This window comes from Odocoileus virginianus, unplaced genomic scaffold (genome assembly GCF_023699985.2).
Source record: "Odocoileus virginianus isolate 20LAN1187 ecotype Illinois unplaced genomic scaffold, Ovbor_1.2 Unplaced_Scaffold_12, whole genome shotgun sequence".
Taxonomy (NCBI): Eukaryota; Metazoa; Chordata; class Mammalia; order Artiodactyla; family Cervidae; genus Odocoileus; species Odocoileus virginianus.
Window position 1 is genome coordinate 1,696,789 of NW_027224274.1, and position 18,278 is coordinate 1,715,066.

Sequence of the window (18,278 nt, forward strand, 5' to 3'; positions counted from 1 at the left end):
TGCTCATTACAAGGGCAGGTTCCCACTGAAATCCGTGTAGCAGTAGACCTCACTCCTCTATAGGACCTGGCCTAAATCCCCACTCACCATTCTGGTGGGACCAGAGGACTCCCAAGTTTTGGGCCTGCACTCTTAAGGTCTGCTTTCCATGCCAGTTTTCCTCAAGTATCATTTTATACAGTGGAGAGATGAGGCTAGGGACACGGCAGGAAGGTAGAGTCATTGATACTTAGGATTTTTCAAGACAGACTCTCTGATTCAAATACCTCAGTTCCACCAAACACTGCCTCCAGCTCAGCTCCATTTTGGGATCCTGAATGCAGTGCATCTTTTATAATTAGGTTCTTAAGAAATCATGAGTGCTTATTATCAGGCATCATTCAGAAAAAATAACTGCTTCAGAGAGGAAAAAGGCGATTAGAAACCAGATAATTTCAGGCTTAGAATCAAGCTTATTTTTCCTTTAGAGATTTAAGTAGTTCTTTCAGCTATAGGTGTCATTGTTCAAAACCAGATTTGGTAAGGCCCTCCTCTCTACCAGGCACCGATGCCGGTTTAGCACACATTCTTACCACCTTCATCGCCCATTCCTGGGATCAGTCAGGCACACAGTTCCCCTAGCCCTTCTCCCATTGCCTGAAGGGATCAGCATGTTGCTGATCAGATTTCATGAAGTGACTTCTAAATGATTGCTCACTTTCACCATGTAAAAATGCCTATGTTTCATCATGTCTTTGACTTAAACCAAAAATTCCTCCAGTTTGAATAATGGTTTGGGAGTCAGACTTCGATGCGATGGCCAACAGACTGGTTCAGCATTCGATTCTCATGGCTTAATAAAGGAAAAATACCTAGATTATTCTTGGAGTGTAGACTAATATTTAATCAAATCAACTGGCATGGTAATTACTAAAAGCACAATATGAAAAGGCATATGGATGCATCATACTTTCATTTTAAAAAATATTTATCAAAACAGGACCAAGTTTTCTATTCATCAACCTGCTAGCATGTTTCCATTCTTTTAAATTTAATATCCCTTTACGGATTTCCTTCATTGATAGGTAACATACTATTCCTGAGAGTAGTCACCAGATATGACTGAGGGAAAAAGCTATTTTCGCTGGGCCCTTTCCCCCACCTTTAAAAGCCAGTTGGAAACCACACGTTTACCTTTAAAGACACCAACAGTAATTACATTGTCATCCCATGAACAGACTCTTTTATTCAAGGGTATAATATATTTCTCCACCAAACTGAGTGAGAATAAAGTGTAAATGAGAGTTTGAAATGTGACTTTTTAAAATGCTAGCAGATAATAAAACACCAGAGTCTATTGTCTTTATTATCAAAGTTTATTGTTAGAGTCAGTTCCTATCTACTGGGGAGTACAACTATGTCTCAATGTGTGCTATAGTAACTCTAGGGTAATAGCCATTCTGCAAAATAGTTGTACTGGGGCTCTGTTAGGCATAGATCATAAGTCAGTGGAAGAATGAGCCCAGAAAACCCTGACAATAGAGCCATTACTCTAGGAAGTTCCAGTGCTATGCAGCCTGTAAGGCGTCATCTACCAGCTGACGATGAGGCTCAAGGAGGTGTTGGCGGGATGAAACAGGAGTTGAACCCGTTTTCTACTCTTTGCAAGACAACTATGGCTCCAATGCAGGAACCAAAAACCAGGTCTTACAAAATCCTTTAAGCTCCCAAAACAAGTAAAACAGGACATAAAGAGGAAAGGGCCAGGAACCAGGATAGTGGAGGATAAATTAAGTGGAATTGGAGGGAATGAAAACTTCTGGAATGAAAAGTAGCTGGATTTAGATGCCATTTGAGATGATAAAGAATACAGTGCAGGTAAAAGCAAATGAGGAAACAATTCAAACTTTGAAAAGTATTCAGACACCAAAAGTTAAAGTTCCCCTCTTGGAGGAAAACTGGTTTTAAAAAATGAGGAAAGTGGGTCACTAATAGGAATGAGTACCTGAGTAGAAATAGGTGTTTCAGGATGCCAAGAATATTATATAAATGAGCTGGGTCTATAGGAAGGAAAAGTGGTTATGGTAGCCTGTTATCCAGATCTGACATTGGAATGATGTTTCTAGCAATGGCTTTGTCTATGAGGTTCTGGCATATTTTTTTTGTAGCATAGGTAGCTTTGATGGAATGTTTTCATAACACTCAATTTATGTGGGAATGCAAATTACTATAGTGTAAAATTTCAAAGATCTCCCACCTATTTCTGTGGGATAGAAGATTAGAAGTCCTGAAACAGCTGTGGCTAAAGGCCCAAGCCCTCTCACCACCCTTGTGATGAAAATATTAAAGGAATGAACCAAACAGTATCAGTGAGTCAATGAGCATTGTACCATGTAGACAGCAGATAATTTATGGTGACTTCTGCAGGCAGCCTGAGAAACAGAAAAGCTTGTGTACTAAATGCTACCCTATCATTAAATATAATAATAACAAAAAACAGGGCCATTAAATGAGACCCTAGAAAAGTCTAGCTGCCAACCAGATTGGGAAGATAAATAGCATAGTTTATTTTAATCTGTATCTTCCATACTAACCTAGTCTGTAGAAAAGCCATCTGCTGGCACTAGGCCAGTATGTCTGAATTTTGTCATTATTAGCATCTCATTTTTCCAAAAAAGGAAATGTGTAAGTAGCAGGTGTACATAAATGACCATTTCTACAAAGCCTTCTCTGCAGTCTTGACCTGTGTGGGGACAGGTTCTACTGATGAAGCATTTTTAGAGGCAAAAGGAAAAACATTAACTTGAGGTTTTCTCCAAAGAAAGAATACCAGTGGAGTTGGGCCCATATGATGAGTTTCTTGTTGGTGTTGAACAAATGGTCTCTTCTCTAGGAAATACGTTTGTTCACACCTATTTACAGGTTCTATAAATGTAATTCTAAAACAAGAAGTAGAAGCAGTTGCTTTTCTAATCAAGTCTCTGATGAAATGAAGGGTCCTCAATTTTTCGGACTCCTCGTGGTGTGGGATGGGGTTGGGCTCTATCCCAGGGCCGGATGCTCAGGCTGCTGTCCAGACCTGGGTTATTTCAAGCACCACGGCCTTTTCCTGCATTCCTTTCCCTGCGCATTCAGGCTGTGAGGAATCTTCTTGAACATTTTCCTCCCCAACTGTTCCAAACACAGTTCTATTTGCTAGAAAACAGAATGTAAGTGTGAGTTAACATTTGGATTTTAGACACTGTATAACTTCATGAACATAATTATTCCATTAGTCACATTTCCAAACAGATGAGAAGAGGCCATTTTATGCCTGTATGTCTCCTCTCAAATGTCTTGTTCACTGATAATCCTGTCTACTTCTATAACTTCCTCAGCTCAAAACCAGGACAACTATCCAGAGAACTGTGGCTGTCAAGATGAGCCAGAGCTCATGGTTCTGATGGGATGTAAATGCACAGCCTGTGTCCACAGCTGTGTCCCAGCCTTGTTTTCTTCGTTTTGACAGTTTTTGATCCAGTCCTGTGTGTAGCATAAACCTTAGAAAATTAAAAATACACAAAAATGTCATCTGCTTAAAATCCTTCAAGCTAGGCTTCAGCAGTACGTGAACCAAGAACTTCCAGATGTACAAGCTGGGTTTCAAAGAGGCAGAGGAACCAGAGATCAAATTGCTAACATCTAATGGGTCATGGAGAAAGCAACGGAGTTCCAGAAAAACATCTACTTCTGCTCCATTGACTACGCTCAAGGTTTTGACCATGGAGATCACAACAAACTGGAAAATTCTTAAAGAGATGGGAATACCAGACTACCTTACCTGTCTACTGAGAAACCTGCATGCAAGTCAAGAAGCAACAGTTAGAACCGGTCATGCAATACCTGACTGGTTTCAAATTGGGAAAGGGGTACATCAAGGCTGTATATTTAACTTATATGCAGAGTGCATCATGTGAAATGCCAGGCTGGATGAATCACAAGTTGGAATCAAGATTGCCAGGAGAAATATCAACAATCTCAGATATGCAGATGATACCACTCTAATAGCAGAAAGTGAAGAGGAACTAAAGAGCCTCTTGATGAGAGTGAAAGAGGAGAGTGAAAAAGCTGGCTTGAAACTCAGCATTAAAAAGAACTAGGATCATGGCATTTGGTCTCATCACTTCATGGCAGATAGAAAGGGAAAAAGTAGAAACAGTGACCAGTTTTCATGGGCTCCAAAATCACTGCAGACAGTGACTGCAGCTATGAAATTAAAAGACTTGCTTCTTGGAAGGAAAGCTGTGACAAACTTAGCATATTGAAAAGCAGAGACATCACTTTGCCGACAAAGGTCTGTATAGTCAAAACTATGATTTTTCCAGTAGTCGTGTATGGATGTGAGATGATAATTGTGCTCAGTTGTGTCCTGACTCTTTGTGATCCCATGGACTGCAGCCCACCAGGCTCCTCTGTCCATGGAGTTTTCCAGGCAAGAATACTGGAGTGGGTTGCCATTTTCCTCCTCCAGGGGATCTTCCTGACCAGGGATCGAATCCACATCTCTTGTGTCTCCTGTTGGCAGGCAGATTCTTTACCGCTGCACCACCCAGGAAGCTGCAGTCCAAGGGACTCTCAAAAGTCTTCTCCAGCACCACAATTCAAAGGTGGCTGAGCAGCGAAGAACTGATGCTTTTGAACTGTGGTGTTGGAGAAGACTCTTGAGAGTGCCCTTGGACTGCAAGGAGATCAAACCAGCCAATCCTAAAGGAAGTCAACCTTGAATATTCACTGGAAGGACTGTTGCTGAAGCTCCAATACTTTGGCCACCTGATTGGCGAAGAACTGATTTGGCCACCACTTTGGCGAAGAACTGACTCATTGGAAAAGACTGATGCTGGGAAAGATTGAAAGCAAAAGGAGAAGAGGGCAGCAGATGGTTGGGTAGCATTAGCGACTCAAGGGACATGAATCAGAGCAAACTCTGGGAGAAAGTGGAGGACAGGGGAACCTGGAGTGCTGCGGTCCATGGGGTCACGAAAAGTCAGACACAATTTAGCGACTGAACAACGGCAACAATGGGGTGGGGGAGGAAGGTAAATGTAAAAATTCACTATAACTCAAAATCTGATATTCAATGGATGCAGTATAATGGTTAACAGGCTGAATTCATAAAGGGAGGCTGAATTCATGGAGAGTAAGATTAGAGAACATGAGGGGGAAAAAGCAATTTTGGTGATTTTGATTGTAAGAACTTCTAATTGGCTCTAATTCTGGGGATCTCAGAATAACAGTGGGGATTAATGTTAGGAGTACAATTTGATTTGGGCTTCCCTTGTGGCTCAGCTGGTAAAGAATCTGCCTGCAGTGCAGGAGACCTGGGTTCGATCCCTGGGTTGGAAAGATCCCTGGAGAAGGGAAAGGCTACCCACTCCAGTATTCTGGCCTGGAGAATTCCATGGACTGTATAGTCCATGGGGTTGCAAAGAGTTGGACACGAGTGACTTTTCACTTTCACTCGATTTGGGGGCAGGGAAGGAGATTTAAATCACTCTTCAACTTACACAGCATGAATTGGGGGTGTCTGACAGGAGATTTCTCTTAGCATTTCATTTAGAGAAAGAAGCAAGTAGGATGGAAATACCTAATTATACCTTACAGGAAAGAAAAAATTATCAAGATACATTTAGGTCCTTTGTAAAAGGAGTGTTCTCTTCATATTAAACACTGTCTAGAGGAACGAATGAACAAATTAGGGAAATAAGAACAAGAAAGGAAAATGAAATGTGTTTGTTCTCTGTACATTGCCCACTGTAGGTGGTCACTTTTCTTAGGGGTGTGGGGGGAGAATCACTCTACTTGTTTGGTAGTCCTCCACTCCCAACTTCCTATTAAAGCTGTGGCCCTTCTATACTTAACTCTGAAAATGCCAGGCCTTATTGTCCTCAAACTTCACTTACTGGAGTCCTTGATAAGCATTCTGGTTTCTTTTTTGGAACAGAGTTTCAGTTTAAAAATATCACCCTTCAGGTGTCTGTGAAATTATCGTAATTGTTTATTCCATGTGAATGTAGTCATGAGACTTAAAACAGACTTTTGATGTCCCAGGGTAAAGCAAACATAAGCTATTTCTTTCATTGCCCTTTGGGCTACTGCAGACTACCCCAGGACGGAAACTTGAGACCCAGGAGACACAGTTCAAAGGTGCCTATGTCCTTACATCCCAGCCCTACAGGCTAGCCAAGGTGAGCGCAGTTGTTTCAAGTCAATCAGGTACACACGTTGGCTCTATATATTCAGCATGATTTATATGGGGAAGAAAAATTTTGGTTTTGCAGACAAAACTTTTTGTTAATGAGGTCATGTCAAACTATGCTCCTTCAGGATTAAATAATTTCAGCATTATGGCACTCAGATTAAATGTTCAGGCAGCTCACTCGTTGTTCACTTCATGCATTATACAAAATAATACCCATGAAATAAGCCAGGCAACCAAAGTTTCATATGAAGGAGAAAATGCTGATGGCCTGCTACCTGCAGCATTGCACTGTGGGTTCGAAGAGTTCTCGGAAACAAAGAATGGCAAGAGGAAAGGGTGTTGGTGAAAGCCCACCCGGCCCGCGGGAAGGCGCCCAGCGCCCCCTCCTGGCTGCTTACCTCGCGTTCCCTCAGTGGCTCTCCGCCAGGCTCTCGGTGTCACACTCCTTGGGCGGTTCCCCTCCGCCCGGCAACTCGCTCTCGATTTCCCACAGCACGTCATCCTCATCCTCCAGGTTGCTGGAGATGTGGCACTTCTTGAACCCTTGGACGATGGACTCGCTCGAGATGCTATTCCAGGCCACCATGACCCACTCCAGAAAAAGGCCCAGCGGCGGCTTCTTGGCGTTCCCGGTGGGGCTCAGCGCCAGGTTCCCCGCCAGGAGCCAGTTGGAATACTGGGCCCGCACACTGTCATTCAGTGGTTTGTAGACCACCACATCCAACACCTGCAGCTGCGAGGTCAAGCCTCCCGGGATGATGACCATGTCGGTGTTCATGCTCTCCATGGAGCTCTTCACCGAGTCGGTGGCGTGGCCCCGGAAGCCGTTCAGGATCAGCAGCCCTCGCTGCTTGGGCACCGCGCCCGTCCTCCGCCTCCACACCACCTCCAGCCAGTCCTGCATCAGGTCCTCCGTCATCCAGCCGTACCGGTGGCAGCGGATTTCCATGCCACTTGGGAACTTCCCGGGGGGGATGTACGTGCCCCTCAGAATGATATATGGAGGTAACTTCCTCCCATCAGCCAAGACACCAAGCATGGCTGTGATTTTCAGTTTCTCCCTCCCTGGCGTCTTGACCAAGACAGGCTTTTCCCCCTGGTTGTCCACAGTCACCCTCGAGGGCACCTCTAAGCAAATAGGCGTCTCGTCTGCATTTCCCATCTGAGCCACCTGGTAGTCGTGTGCCCTGCGCAGAGCCAGCACGCTCCGCTGGTAGGTAACAAGCTTCTCGGTCAGGTCCTCGGGCAGCTGCTGGGGCACGGGCACCTTATGCCGCAGAGACAAGTCATACCTCCGCATCATTCTTCGACACCAACCCAAGCTAGCCTTGAACCCTTTCTCTGGAATGTTCATCTCCTGGGCGATCTCCAGAGCTTTCAGCTGCATGGCCTCCCTGGTGATGGGGTCCCCTTTGGCCTGCATGTATCGCACGTACTCGGCCACGCGCTGGTCCACCAGGGCGAAGCGCCCGTTCTTGGGGCCGCGGAAGGCACGCCGCATGGCGTGGGCGTTCTGCAGCTGCGGCTTCACTTTGCGCCAGTCGCGGACGTTTTTCTCCAGCACCCCAAACTGCTTGGCCGCCTGGCAGTTGTTGGTGCTCTCGGCGTACTCCACCACCATTAACTTGAAGCCTGCGTCGTAACTGCGGCGCATGCCCCGGCTGAACTGGAGCTTCCCGGCCAGGTCGTCGGCCGAGAGGTCGTACCCGGGGAAGCCCATGGCCATGTAGAAGGGGTACCCCTCGCCCCACTCGGGCAGCTCTGTGATGTCCCGAGGCAGACGGAGGCCAAAGCCATCCAGGTGCTGAGGCTGGGGAAACTGCGCGGCTGCGTTCATCGGGGCCGCCCAATCTGGCGGCTTCAGGTCGGATTCTTCCTTTTCTGGAAGACATACAGGGAGGGTGAAGATAGTGTCTATGAGTACAGCGATTTGGGGGTCATTCCTTGATTTGTTTTTGGTCAAAATACCGAGACTACCTCAATCGGAAGCTCACTAGAAGCAGTCACTTTAATAACAGATACTTCCAAAGTCCTCACCCCTTTGCCAGTTCCCGTAGATTACCACATCTAATTCTCACAATAACTGTTTCTTTACTCTGTCTTTGCAGATGAGTGTAGAAAAATTAGGTAACGCGTCAAGGTGGCAAAGCCAGGAAGTGACAAGGGCTGGAAACTGAACACAGGCACCATGCCTGAGTAATGCACTAACTGTGAGGGTCACGCTGGGTGAGAAGCCAAATACAACTCATTCTACACACAGTATTACAGAATTTGTATCATCATGAACCGAATCATATCCCTTAAACCAAGAAAATCTATAGCGATACCACACTTAGCAAAGTTAAGCTTAGAAGGCAGAAGTATGGTTTTTGCAAACCCATGTCAGAACTGGGTTTCACTGTATGTTTCTATTTAAAAAGTGGTCACAGAAATTGAGTATTACTCAGGGATATTACCATATCTCACCAAAACTAAGAACCCATCGATTGCAAGATGCACCATATATGCCATTAAGGGAAAAAGAAAAAGCCACTGGTGAAACTAACATGCCATCAGTTTTAAGTGTTAGTCACTCAGTTGTGTCCAACTCTGCAACCCCATGGACTGCAGCCCAGGTTCCTCTGTCCACGGAATTCTCCAGGCAAGAATACTGCTGTGGGTTGCCATTCCCTTTTCCAGGGAATCTTCCCGATCCAGGGACTGAACCTGGGTCTTTGGTATTGCATGCAGATTCTTAACTGAGCCACCAGGGCAGACCCATCAGTTTTAAGAAGCATTCTCAATTGCAGAGATGTTAAAGTGATGAGGGAAAGACATCTCTTAGAATCAATGAAATATGGCATTTTAAACTACTACTTATAGACAGAAGGTAAATAAAATCACCCTGGCCGTTGGGAAGCTGCGTTTACTCCAACTCCTGCTCTCTAGCTATGCTCCTCGGTACGACACTGTGTGCTTCTTTAGACATATTTGCTCAAATGTGTACTGCAGCTGCTATTGCTTTTTCTATCCAAGATGAAGCAGACAGGGAGTCAAGTAAATAACCCTGGATGCATGCTTTGTCACGCTGTTTTCTTTAGTTTTCAGAAGCGTGTGGTATGCTACCAAGGCACTCAAGATGTGCACTGGACCAGTACAGACTTCAATTTCATTCACCTGCATATGAGGTTGCATGTTGAGATTTATAACCCGCAGGTGACAGATGAAGAAATGGACAATCAGAGAGGTGGATGAAGTTGCCTAAGGTCATACAGCATGGGAAACAAGGAGATTTTGAAACTCCAAAGCCCGTAGTCTTTCTGCCTCAGAACCTTGCCTTACTCTTAAATACCCCACAGAATGTACCTTAATGTAAACTTAAAATCCATCTTTATAATTCTACCATTGGATGCCTTCTGCATTGGGTTAATCATAGTACCTGCAAAGGTTCCTCCTTGGAGCTGCCATTCGTCAGAATTCTGAGATTCTTCCTCCCTTTCCAACCGAGTGATCATGTCAGGCTTAGGGAATGGGAATTCTGTTTACAGGAAATAAAACAGGTTAACAGCTGTGTTACTGTCTTGGAGAATTGCCAAAATAAGTACTTTGTAATACTTAAGCAAACCTCCCCTCCACTCTCACCCCACTACAGTATGGAGATTTATGAAAGGCAGTAGAGAAGGATTCAGGGATACTTAAAGAAAAAATATGATGGGAAATAGGTCTGTCCAAGGGAATTTATGGATCTCTGCTAATGAGGGCCCGTACTAGCAATGACAAAAAGGAACTGCATTTAGCAGGGAAGTGGGTGTATGCAGCCACTGATCTAATGAGCATTCCAATACCTGCCTGAGCCAAGTGGGAAAATCCCTCCAAATGGTTAGATTCTAATAATATCAGTGCTGGGAGGGAAGCAACAAGGATTCTTTGGGGCTATGTCCCCAAGCTTCTGAGGCTGACAGGATAACAGTGAGGCCTGCCTTCTCTCCTAGGAATGTATAAAGTACAGGCCCAGATTCACGGTGACATTTCTTAGATTATGTCTTATTTTTTCTTTTTTTGATGAGTGTGCCTGGGTTGAATGAGGATGGTTCTGAGAGCTGGCATGAGCTGCTGAGTAGGAGGACACAACATTTATATCCTGCCTAAGTCAAAAACAGGAAATTAAATGGGCACAGGCATTGAGGGGACAGAATCCAGGTTCAGGAGAGAGGTATGTTGGATACACCTGAGAAGAGAGACATGGAAACAATTCTCTGGGCTCAGAGCTTCTAAGAGACAAAGGAAAACAAAGTTTTACCCAGAGACAGGACAGTTTCATAATTCATCCTCATGACCTCCCGGTAGAGAGCCTTTTGTTGCTCCGTCAAAACTTCCCACTCCTCATCGGAAAAATATATGGCCACCTCATCGAATAGGGCCGGCACCTGCAATAGTGAACAGGCTTTTCTCAATGACTGGTCAGCACATGCAGACACAGTTCACACACCATTATCTCACAAGGGCCAGCCTGGGCCCGGAGACACATCAGTGCTCACATGGCTCCAAGAAGCAAACTCTGGATGTCAACAAGGCCCTCTGTGCCCTGCTGAGTGCTTGCCACACTCTCATTCACAGATAAGGAGAGCAGAACCTTGAGATGAAAACTCCCCACCATGGACCACCAGGTCGAGAGACTGGATCCTCACACGAAGCAGGGAGAGCTGATCACAGCTCAGCCCCCGCCCAGAGCCAGAGTCGACCACATGAAGGAACACCCTGAGACAGTCCCCCTGCCAAGACAGCCCTGCTGTCTCCCTCAGTCACAGAGCCTCAGACCACGCGGGTGCTGGGGGCTGCCTGGGCACTAGTCTCCATTTCCAGAGCACTAGCCCCAGTGTATGCCTCAGAACCCAAAGCCTCTCAGCAAGGAGCCGGTAAGAGAAAGGCCCTCATCAGGCCTTTTCCAATCCATAAGAGGATGAGGAGGAAGAGAGAAGGGCTAATCAGAGCTTCAGTTTTTATAATGAGATACTAGAGCAAACTGGTTTGCTTTGATGCCTAGACCCACAGCAGAAAGCCCTAAAGACACAGCTCCACTCCCCTCCCCCACACCTCCCGGACACTGCAGGCCAGTGGGAAGGGGTGCTTACGTGGCCGAATGCAGCCAAGCCACCCAGACCAACCTTCTCTTGTTCAGCTCTTTCCTTTCCTTTTACTATGTGTCATCTTGCAGTCATTAAAAATCCTATTCCTAGTCAGTGGTAAGGCATCACTGGGCTGCTGCGTTCAGAGCTATTTCCCCTGGTGCAGACTAGGGCCTGGGGGATCATGATGATGTTTTGCATCCGCTTAGACAAGTTCAGTGTCTGCACAGCCTGCAGCTCCTTCAGGTGTCTGGCCATCAGTCACTTAGACTGCCCGGCCTTTCCGCCTTATCCACAAAGCTCACCCCACCCCTCCACACCTCACAGCCCCTTCCACATAGGGAGAATTTCCTGAGAAAGGCCCTGTAACTGCTTCATTTATTCCCCGCTCCGCCCCCCCCCCCCCCCCCAACCCCATTTAATCCAGGAGGAAACTGGCTCAGAGCAGCTTGTTTCTGGTCTAAAATCACATAGCCAATAAAGAGTAGGGTTGAGGCTGGGACCTGGGATGTCTGACTTCACAGCTCTGGCCCTTACACAGGGCAGAATGGCCTCCCTGGTGCCCAGCTTGCATGGTCTCACTTCCACCCCCACACACTCAGTGGAACTTAGCTCCTGCAGTTCCTTCAACAAACCATTCCCCACCCCTCCAGAGACCAGGAGGTCTCCATACATGCTGCTTCAGAAGTCTTCCCCATTCTTGGCCTGGCTGACACCCACCCACCTTCCAAGATTCAGCCCAGATATCCTGTTCTCTGGGCAAGCTGGTCTCACCCTGGGCTGTGTTCCTTGTAAACCCCTGGGCTCAAGGCTCTGGGGCACCTATCACATGGCAGGATCCTCTTGGTTTCCCTGTTGTCAGCTCACTGAGGGCAGAACCTGGGCTTATTTTGTTTTCTTCCCCTAAGCCTAGGACACTTCTTGTAGAAAGTAATCCCTTGAAAGTGTGTTTTTGAGTCAAAGATTTAAGTATATACTCTCTGGACTTCGCTTCTCTTGTTCTACCTGGAATAGTTTCAAATAATCATTAAAAATTTATCTGTCACAAAACAGCCTACTCTTTGGAGTAAGAATGGACAAAAATGCCTAGAGTAAAATACCAGGAGGTATAACGGATTGGTCTCTGGGCTCTGCTCAGATTTCATCAATCTGGAAAGCCAGGCAGCTAGGAATTTTCCATCCCACCCCATCCCACTTCCCAGGCTTTTGAACAACTCTCCTTTGGCCTTTTCTCTCCCTAGGAAATTTCAGATCTAGGCTACACCTATTTATAGTCCCTTTCCCTCTGCTGATAAAACAGGACACAGGGCTGGCTGTGCCTGTCATTTCAGAAGGGCGATCCCTATCGACACTCACAGAAGGTAACACGTGCCCAGTCTGGTAAAATACAGCAGACCTGGAGTGGTGTGAAGGCACCCAGAGGCCGGGGCTGGATTCGTCTCCTCCCATTTCCGACTGAGCCGCAGAGGGTCCTCAGACGAGCCCCATGATGCTTCAGAGGCACACAGTGTCGTGTGGCTTAGCAATTCTCCTCACAGCAACCTTCTGTGAGAACTGAGCCAGCCTTCAGCCAGGCCCTGCTGTGCAGGCCTCCCCTCTCTCTAGAGGCCTTTTATCTGGCCAAGCCCAGCAGAAGGTAAACAGGGCCAGCCCTGGGCCAAACTCGGAAGTCAGGCCGCCAGCATCCAACCCCTCGACACCCACCCTTGCGTGGCCTCACGGGTAGGGGCCCTCGACCCCTGCCCTCCTCCCTTCCCAGAAGGTCAAGGTCATCAGATAGCTGTTCTTCCTTCAGCCTGTGTGCGCTGCCTCGCTCGGCCCCAAGAGCCGGCCTTCCAGCATTTATCGAACCATCCGAGAGTACTTACATGCTGCCCAGGCATGCTGACGATGCTGTGGGACCACTCAGCAGACAGTGGGGCTCTTGGGGCAGAGGCCTGGGACCAGTGCACCGATAGAGTGCCTGCTGTATGCCAGGCACTGTGTAGGGCACTCCTTCTTGCACTCCTATTGAATCCTTTAGATACACAAGGATACGGGGATCACTACCCCAGTTTGATGGGTGAGCAAACGGCTGATAAGTATCTCGCCCAAGGTCACAGGGTTAGCAAGTCTGACTCTTATGCCCGCGCTTTCTCAGCAGGTCACTTAGGCCCCTGCCTCGTGGCAATAGCAAACCCCAGGGTCCCTTAAGAAAGATGAACCAAGGACTTCTTCCTCAGAGCTACTAAGCAAAGAGCTCAGACTCCAGGGCACAGCATGTAGCCCCGGTGGCTGGCTTGAGCCTGGGCCTGCCCTGCTTCTCTCAACCGTCTCCTCCACTCCCTGACACACGCTGCAGGCTCCAGCAGCAAGAGCTGCCGCTAAACCTCTTCTCCAGTGCCTGTGCTCCTGGCTTCCTAGATGGCAAGATCTTCCCTTCCCTTGGCTGGTTCCGCCTCTGCCTAAGACTTGGCTCACAGTACATCTTCCCTTTTCTTTACCTGAAATTGTATTTCTACTCCAATTCTCCCATGCAATATTACCTTTATAGCATGGTTCTTAAGATTGAAAGATTTTATTGATCACCCCAACAAAACCTACAGCCAAAACACATATGTAAGAGACAGACTTGATTGTTTTCTTCTCCTAGTTTAATGCCCTGGTGCAGGATTTTTTTCACTCAGCACTGCTGACACTTCTGGCCAGATCATTCTCTGTTTCAGGGGCTGTCCTGGGCATCACAGAAGTACGGCAGCACCCCGGCCTCTACCCAGGAGATGCCAGTAGGCTCTCCCACTTCCCAAGTTCCACCACAAGTCATGACAACCAGAAATATCTTCACCTAGATGTACCTGGGAGGGGGCAAAACTACCTACTACTCAAGACCAGGTCCTTGCCTGCTTTCTCCAGGACTTCTCCGGCCTGTAGAAGAGACTGTCAAGACCTGACATCCACCACAGAATTCCAAATACTGTGCAATTAATCAGATTTACTTTCCTGTCTTCCTCATAAAACAAGTATTAATAATTCCACGAGACTAAGGATCCTGTCTTAGTAACACCCAGCACTGTGCTGAGTAGCTGCAGACGGATGGCAGATTGCTTGGATGCCACACATGCCAGTCCCCCTCCTCCAGCTCCACTGGTTACTTCCTTTCCCAGCCAAGCATGGGCTTCACCTTGCTCCTCTCTGTGTTGTCCCAACAGACTCTAATGCTTGCTTCTACTGCACCTGTTTTGCATGCTTCTCCATTCTGTCTAAATGTTCTTGGTTGGCCGGTATAGCCTCAAAGCATTGAGTTCTTGCTCAGGGCTAGATGGGATGACTCCTGCGCTCTAAAATCTCCCCAGCTGCAGGGATTAGAACTGAGGAGGACAGCGGCATGGTCTGAAGAGACAGAAGCAGTCCAGCTTCAACAGCTAGACTGGTAAACCCACAGCCTGGAGTCGTATTTTTTGTCTTTTTCAAATGGAGTATAACATACATACAACAAAATGCACTACTTTTAAGGTTCCAGCTCAAGAGGTGTTTTTAAGAACAGCAGTCAGTATACATGTGTATCGCAGGGGTAAAGCAGATAACCCTGCTGCACCTTATGCAGTGGGAGGGGAGTAGGACGAGATAGTTTGCAAAGACCATGATTCTATGAATACATATCTCTCATTGGAAGAAAGCATACTATGTATACTGATGACGTTCATACACAGTGGAAAACTAAGCAGAGAAAAGGAATGTCATTTGGTGCTTATTTAAAATGTTTACCATGCATGCTGAGTTATCATCAAGTCCAGTAAGTACTGTAAATAATGGACACAACTGTAACTATAAATATCTGTTGCATTTATACTTTAAATTTTAATTCTATCACACTACAATGTTTGGATATGCTCCCTGCTCACTGCTGCCTACTATCCCAATTCCTTCACCCAGGGCCAGCTGGAAATGTAGTTCTCTCCTGTGTCAACCAACTGGCCTCATCCCATAAAGCTCTCCTCATATCAGCTCAGGGCCCAAGACTTAAATGGTTTAAGTGGTTCCCTTCAATCAGCAGTAGGTGACAAAGACTTTGTCCTCACCCCACACTTGGTCAGGTTCCCCTGAGCCCTCTTCTCCACTAGGCCCCTACCCTGGACACACACACACCTTCTATGGTCCGCGGCCTGCACAGCCCAGTTTTCGCAAGAATCCCCTATTGCTGATGGCTCCTCTTAGTAATTTTCCATTCGCTGAGCCCTATGCTCCATTCCCTGGCTGTAAATCCCCACTTGTCTTTACTGTTGAACTCTCTCCTGTTCTCTTCGCTCTCCTATTGTGACAGTCTTGAAGCCTATCTCAGCAGTTCTGAATATTAATATATTCCTTAGTATATTCCTTATTATCTAAACAAGTGCCAGAATAATTTTTCTTTTACACATGGGTCAGCAGAAATTTAGTTGATATCTACAAGGTGCCTGGCATTGAGCAGGATATAGGGAATCCATGGGTACAGGAGAGAGACATAGTCGTGGCCCTGTGGACTTCCAATCCTGATGGTGATACGTTATGTGCCTAAAGAGACTGTTCCCATACCAGCTTCTCCATCCTTCGCTGTGCCTTTTAAAGCCACAGAACTGTTTTCTCAGGAATGCAAACACACCGGACTGGGCTAAGCTAGGCTATTTTTACTTCCTGTGGCTGCCTGAGGAAGAGACTTATTACAAACCTGGCTCCTAGGCCTGCCCCTCACAGCTGTGTGAGACCCCACACCTTCTTACTTACCCATCCACCCTCTGAACAGATTCGGACTTTTTGCATATCTGTGGGACCATCCTCCAGTTCCCGGCTCTGAATCTCTTCTTCTTCTTCCTCTTCTTTCAGGGTCAAATTGAGAGGGCAGGCTGTGGATGCCATCTCTGCAAGCAAGATTCAGTTCAGAAAAATCAGGTGCTAGTGTGAACTCTTCAAAGCCTGTGAAGGGGGCAGCTCAGGTTACACAAACCTTTTTAGCTCCAGGACAGTTCAGGGAAACAAGAGCAAGGGAAGAGCCAGGTCTGGGGAGGAAGGGCTTCAAGGAAAGCACCAGGAAGCTGGAAGGTGACATTTAGCTCTGAAAAGAAGAGGGTTGCAGGCAGTCAGCATACCTGGCTGTCTTCAAATATTTAAAAAGACTGGAAGAGAGACCAGACTGGTTCTGTAGAGACTTAAGGGCATAACAGGTTGGTGGGTAAACATTCCAGGAAGTTTTAAGAATGCATCAAAAGGCAGAACTTTCTCACAGCCAGTGCCACCCAAACATGGAATCAGCAGCAGGTGTGTTGGCTTCCTGTCAATGAAGGCATTTGAACTCATAGTGCACTCGCTCAACAGGGTTGTTCCTACAGGGCCAGTTCAGTGTCAGGGGGTTGGTTGGTCCAGAAGACCTGGATTTTCCATAGTCAAAGGTTTTGTCCATGAGCCAGGTCAGAAAATAGAGTCATTCTGCCTTAAGTGACTTTCCAAGCCCAGAACCCTTAGTGAAGAGTAATGCTTGGATACCCAAGACGATGCAGAAATCACCAGGGTCTGGGGCCCACCCCCACCGGTAAAACTCGTTGCCTCTGGACCGCAAATTCTCTCTTCTGCAAATTCTCTTTCGCACAGCTCCTGGGCCAGTACAAAGGCTCCTGCCCTCTAGGGGCGCGGGCAATTCCTAGGTGTGGAGTGAGTGTGCATCTTGTGGGCCTCATCCTCTCAGGCTTCCAAAGAAAAGATCCTTCCGGAGTTCAAAGTCCGCTTCTTCGGTATTTTCAAAAAGGACGGGCAAACGCAGCAAGATACGTCTGGGGCGGGTGAAACAGGCTTCAGAGCCCTGGAGCTGCGGCCAGAACTTGGCCAAGGCCTCCCCGGCCGGCTCCCGGGAGGTGGAGGCGCTGCCCCACCGCAAAGGTGCGGTTCAAGAGGTCCCCGCCGCCGCCGCCCACCCGCTCGGCGCCCCGCCCGCCGCCGCTGCCGCGCCCCCGGGGCGCGCTAGGGTTTCTCCAGCCATCTTGTCCCATTTCCCTTTCTCCGCGGCCCCGCGCCGGGAGCGCTCCGCCGCCTGCCTGCCCGCGCCCGGCCCGGCCCGCCTCCCCGCCTGGCCCGCTCCCGGCCCCAGCGCACCTGCCGAGCGGCCGGGGCCGGCGCCGCCTGCCTCCCCCGGCGGGCCCGCAACAAAGGCGGCGGCGGCGGCGGTAGCAGCTGCAGCGTCGGCGCCTCCGCCCCCGCCGCGGCCCAGCGGCCCGGGGCCCGAGGGAGGGGCCGTGCTGCCCCCGCCCCGCCCGCCCGTGCGCACTCACCGCGGGGCCGAGCGCCAGGGCGCGGGCCGGGGCCGCGGTGCAGACGCCGAGGGCTGCGTCCCGGCTGTCACAGCGCCATCCTTCCCGTCTCTCTGGCTTCCCGTGCGCGCGGCCCCTCGGGAGGGAGGGGAGAGGACACGTGGTGGGAGGAGGGAGGGTCCGGCCGGGAGCTGAGAGTGTTGGGAGGCGAGGGGAGGAGCGCGGCTGATGTCAGCGGGCCTCGGCGGCGCCGGGGGACGGCGTCCGCGCCAGCTCCCGACCCTCCTCCTGGCGTGGCTTCCGGCTGGTGAGCGCCCTGCGCTCCTCGAGGCTGCGCTCCTGACCCACTGGCAGGCTAGCCTCGCCTGCCTCAAGTCTTGCACTCTGCCCTCTCTACTCGCCTGGTGCAGTTTCCAGTGCACCGTGTGTGACCTCGGCATAGAAGAGGCAGGAAGAGCCCGTATTTACGTTTGAAGTGAATGTAGCCTGGGTGCACACGTTCGTGCGCTTATTTGCATGAACCACTGCTTTGCGCCTAGTTAGATGAGTACTCCGGGGACTCGGGGCATGCTTCAAGGAATGTGTTATGAAGAATGACCAGCAAGGGCATGAGGGAGAGTGAGGGGGTGTTGGATTTTGGGGGAAGACTGCATATGCACATTCTGGCAGGCATGTCAGAACTTTGTTGTTATGGTTTAGTCG

General features: G+C 48.4%; 1 protein-coding gene across 7 annotated transcripts; it reads right to left on the reverse strand.

The window, feature by feature from the left end:
* Positions 1-1,205: 1,205 nt before the first annotated feature.
* On the reverse strand, positions 1,206-17,786 carry POGK (pogo transposable element derived with KRAB domain). 7 transcript variants are annotated; one of them, XM_070462715.1, is made up of 6 exons: positions 17,598-17,786; positions 16,063-16,390; positions 10,497-10,623; positions 9,636-9,734; positions 6,616-8,098; positions 1,206-3,174 (listed from the first exon to the last, which is right to left on the reverse strand). In XM_070462715.1, exons 2-5 carry the CDS (start codon positions 16,192-16,194, stop codon positions 6,627-6,629), a joined length of 1,830 nt encoding a protein of 609 aa, XP_070318816.1. In that variant the 5' UTR covers positions 16,195-16,390; positions 17,598-17,786; the 3' UTR covers positions 1,206-3,174; positions 6,616-6,626. The 7 variants fall into 7 exon arrangements, with proteins under 7 accessions (XP_070318816.1, XP_070318814.1, XP_070318815.1 ...); XM_070462713.1 differs by having other exon boundaries at positions 16,063-17,102; XM_070462714.1 differs by having other exon boundaries at positions 16,063-16,196; positions 17,598-17,785.
* Between the last annotated feature and the right edge of the window lie 492 nt (positions 17,787-18,278).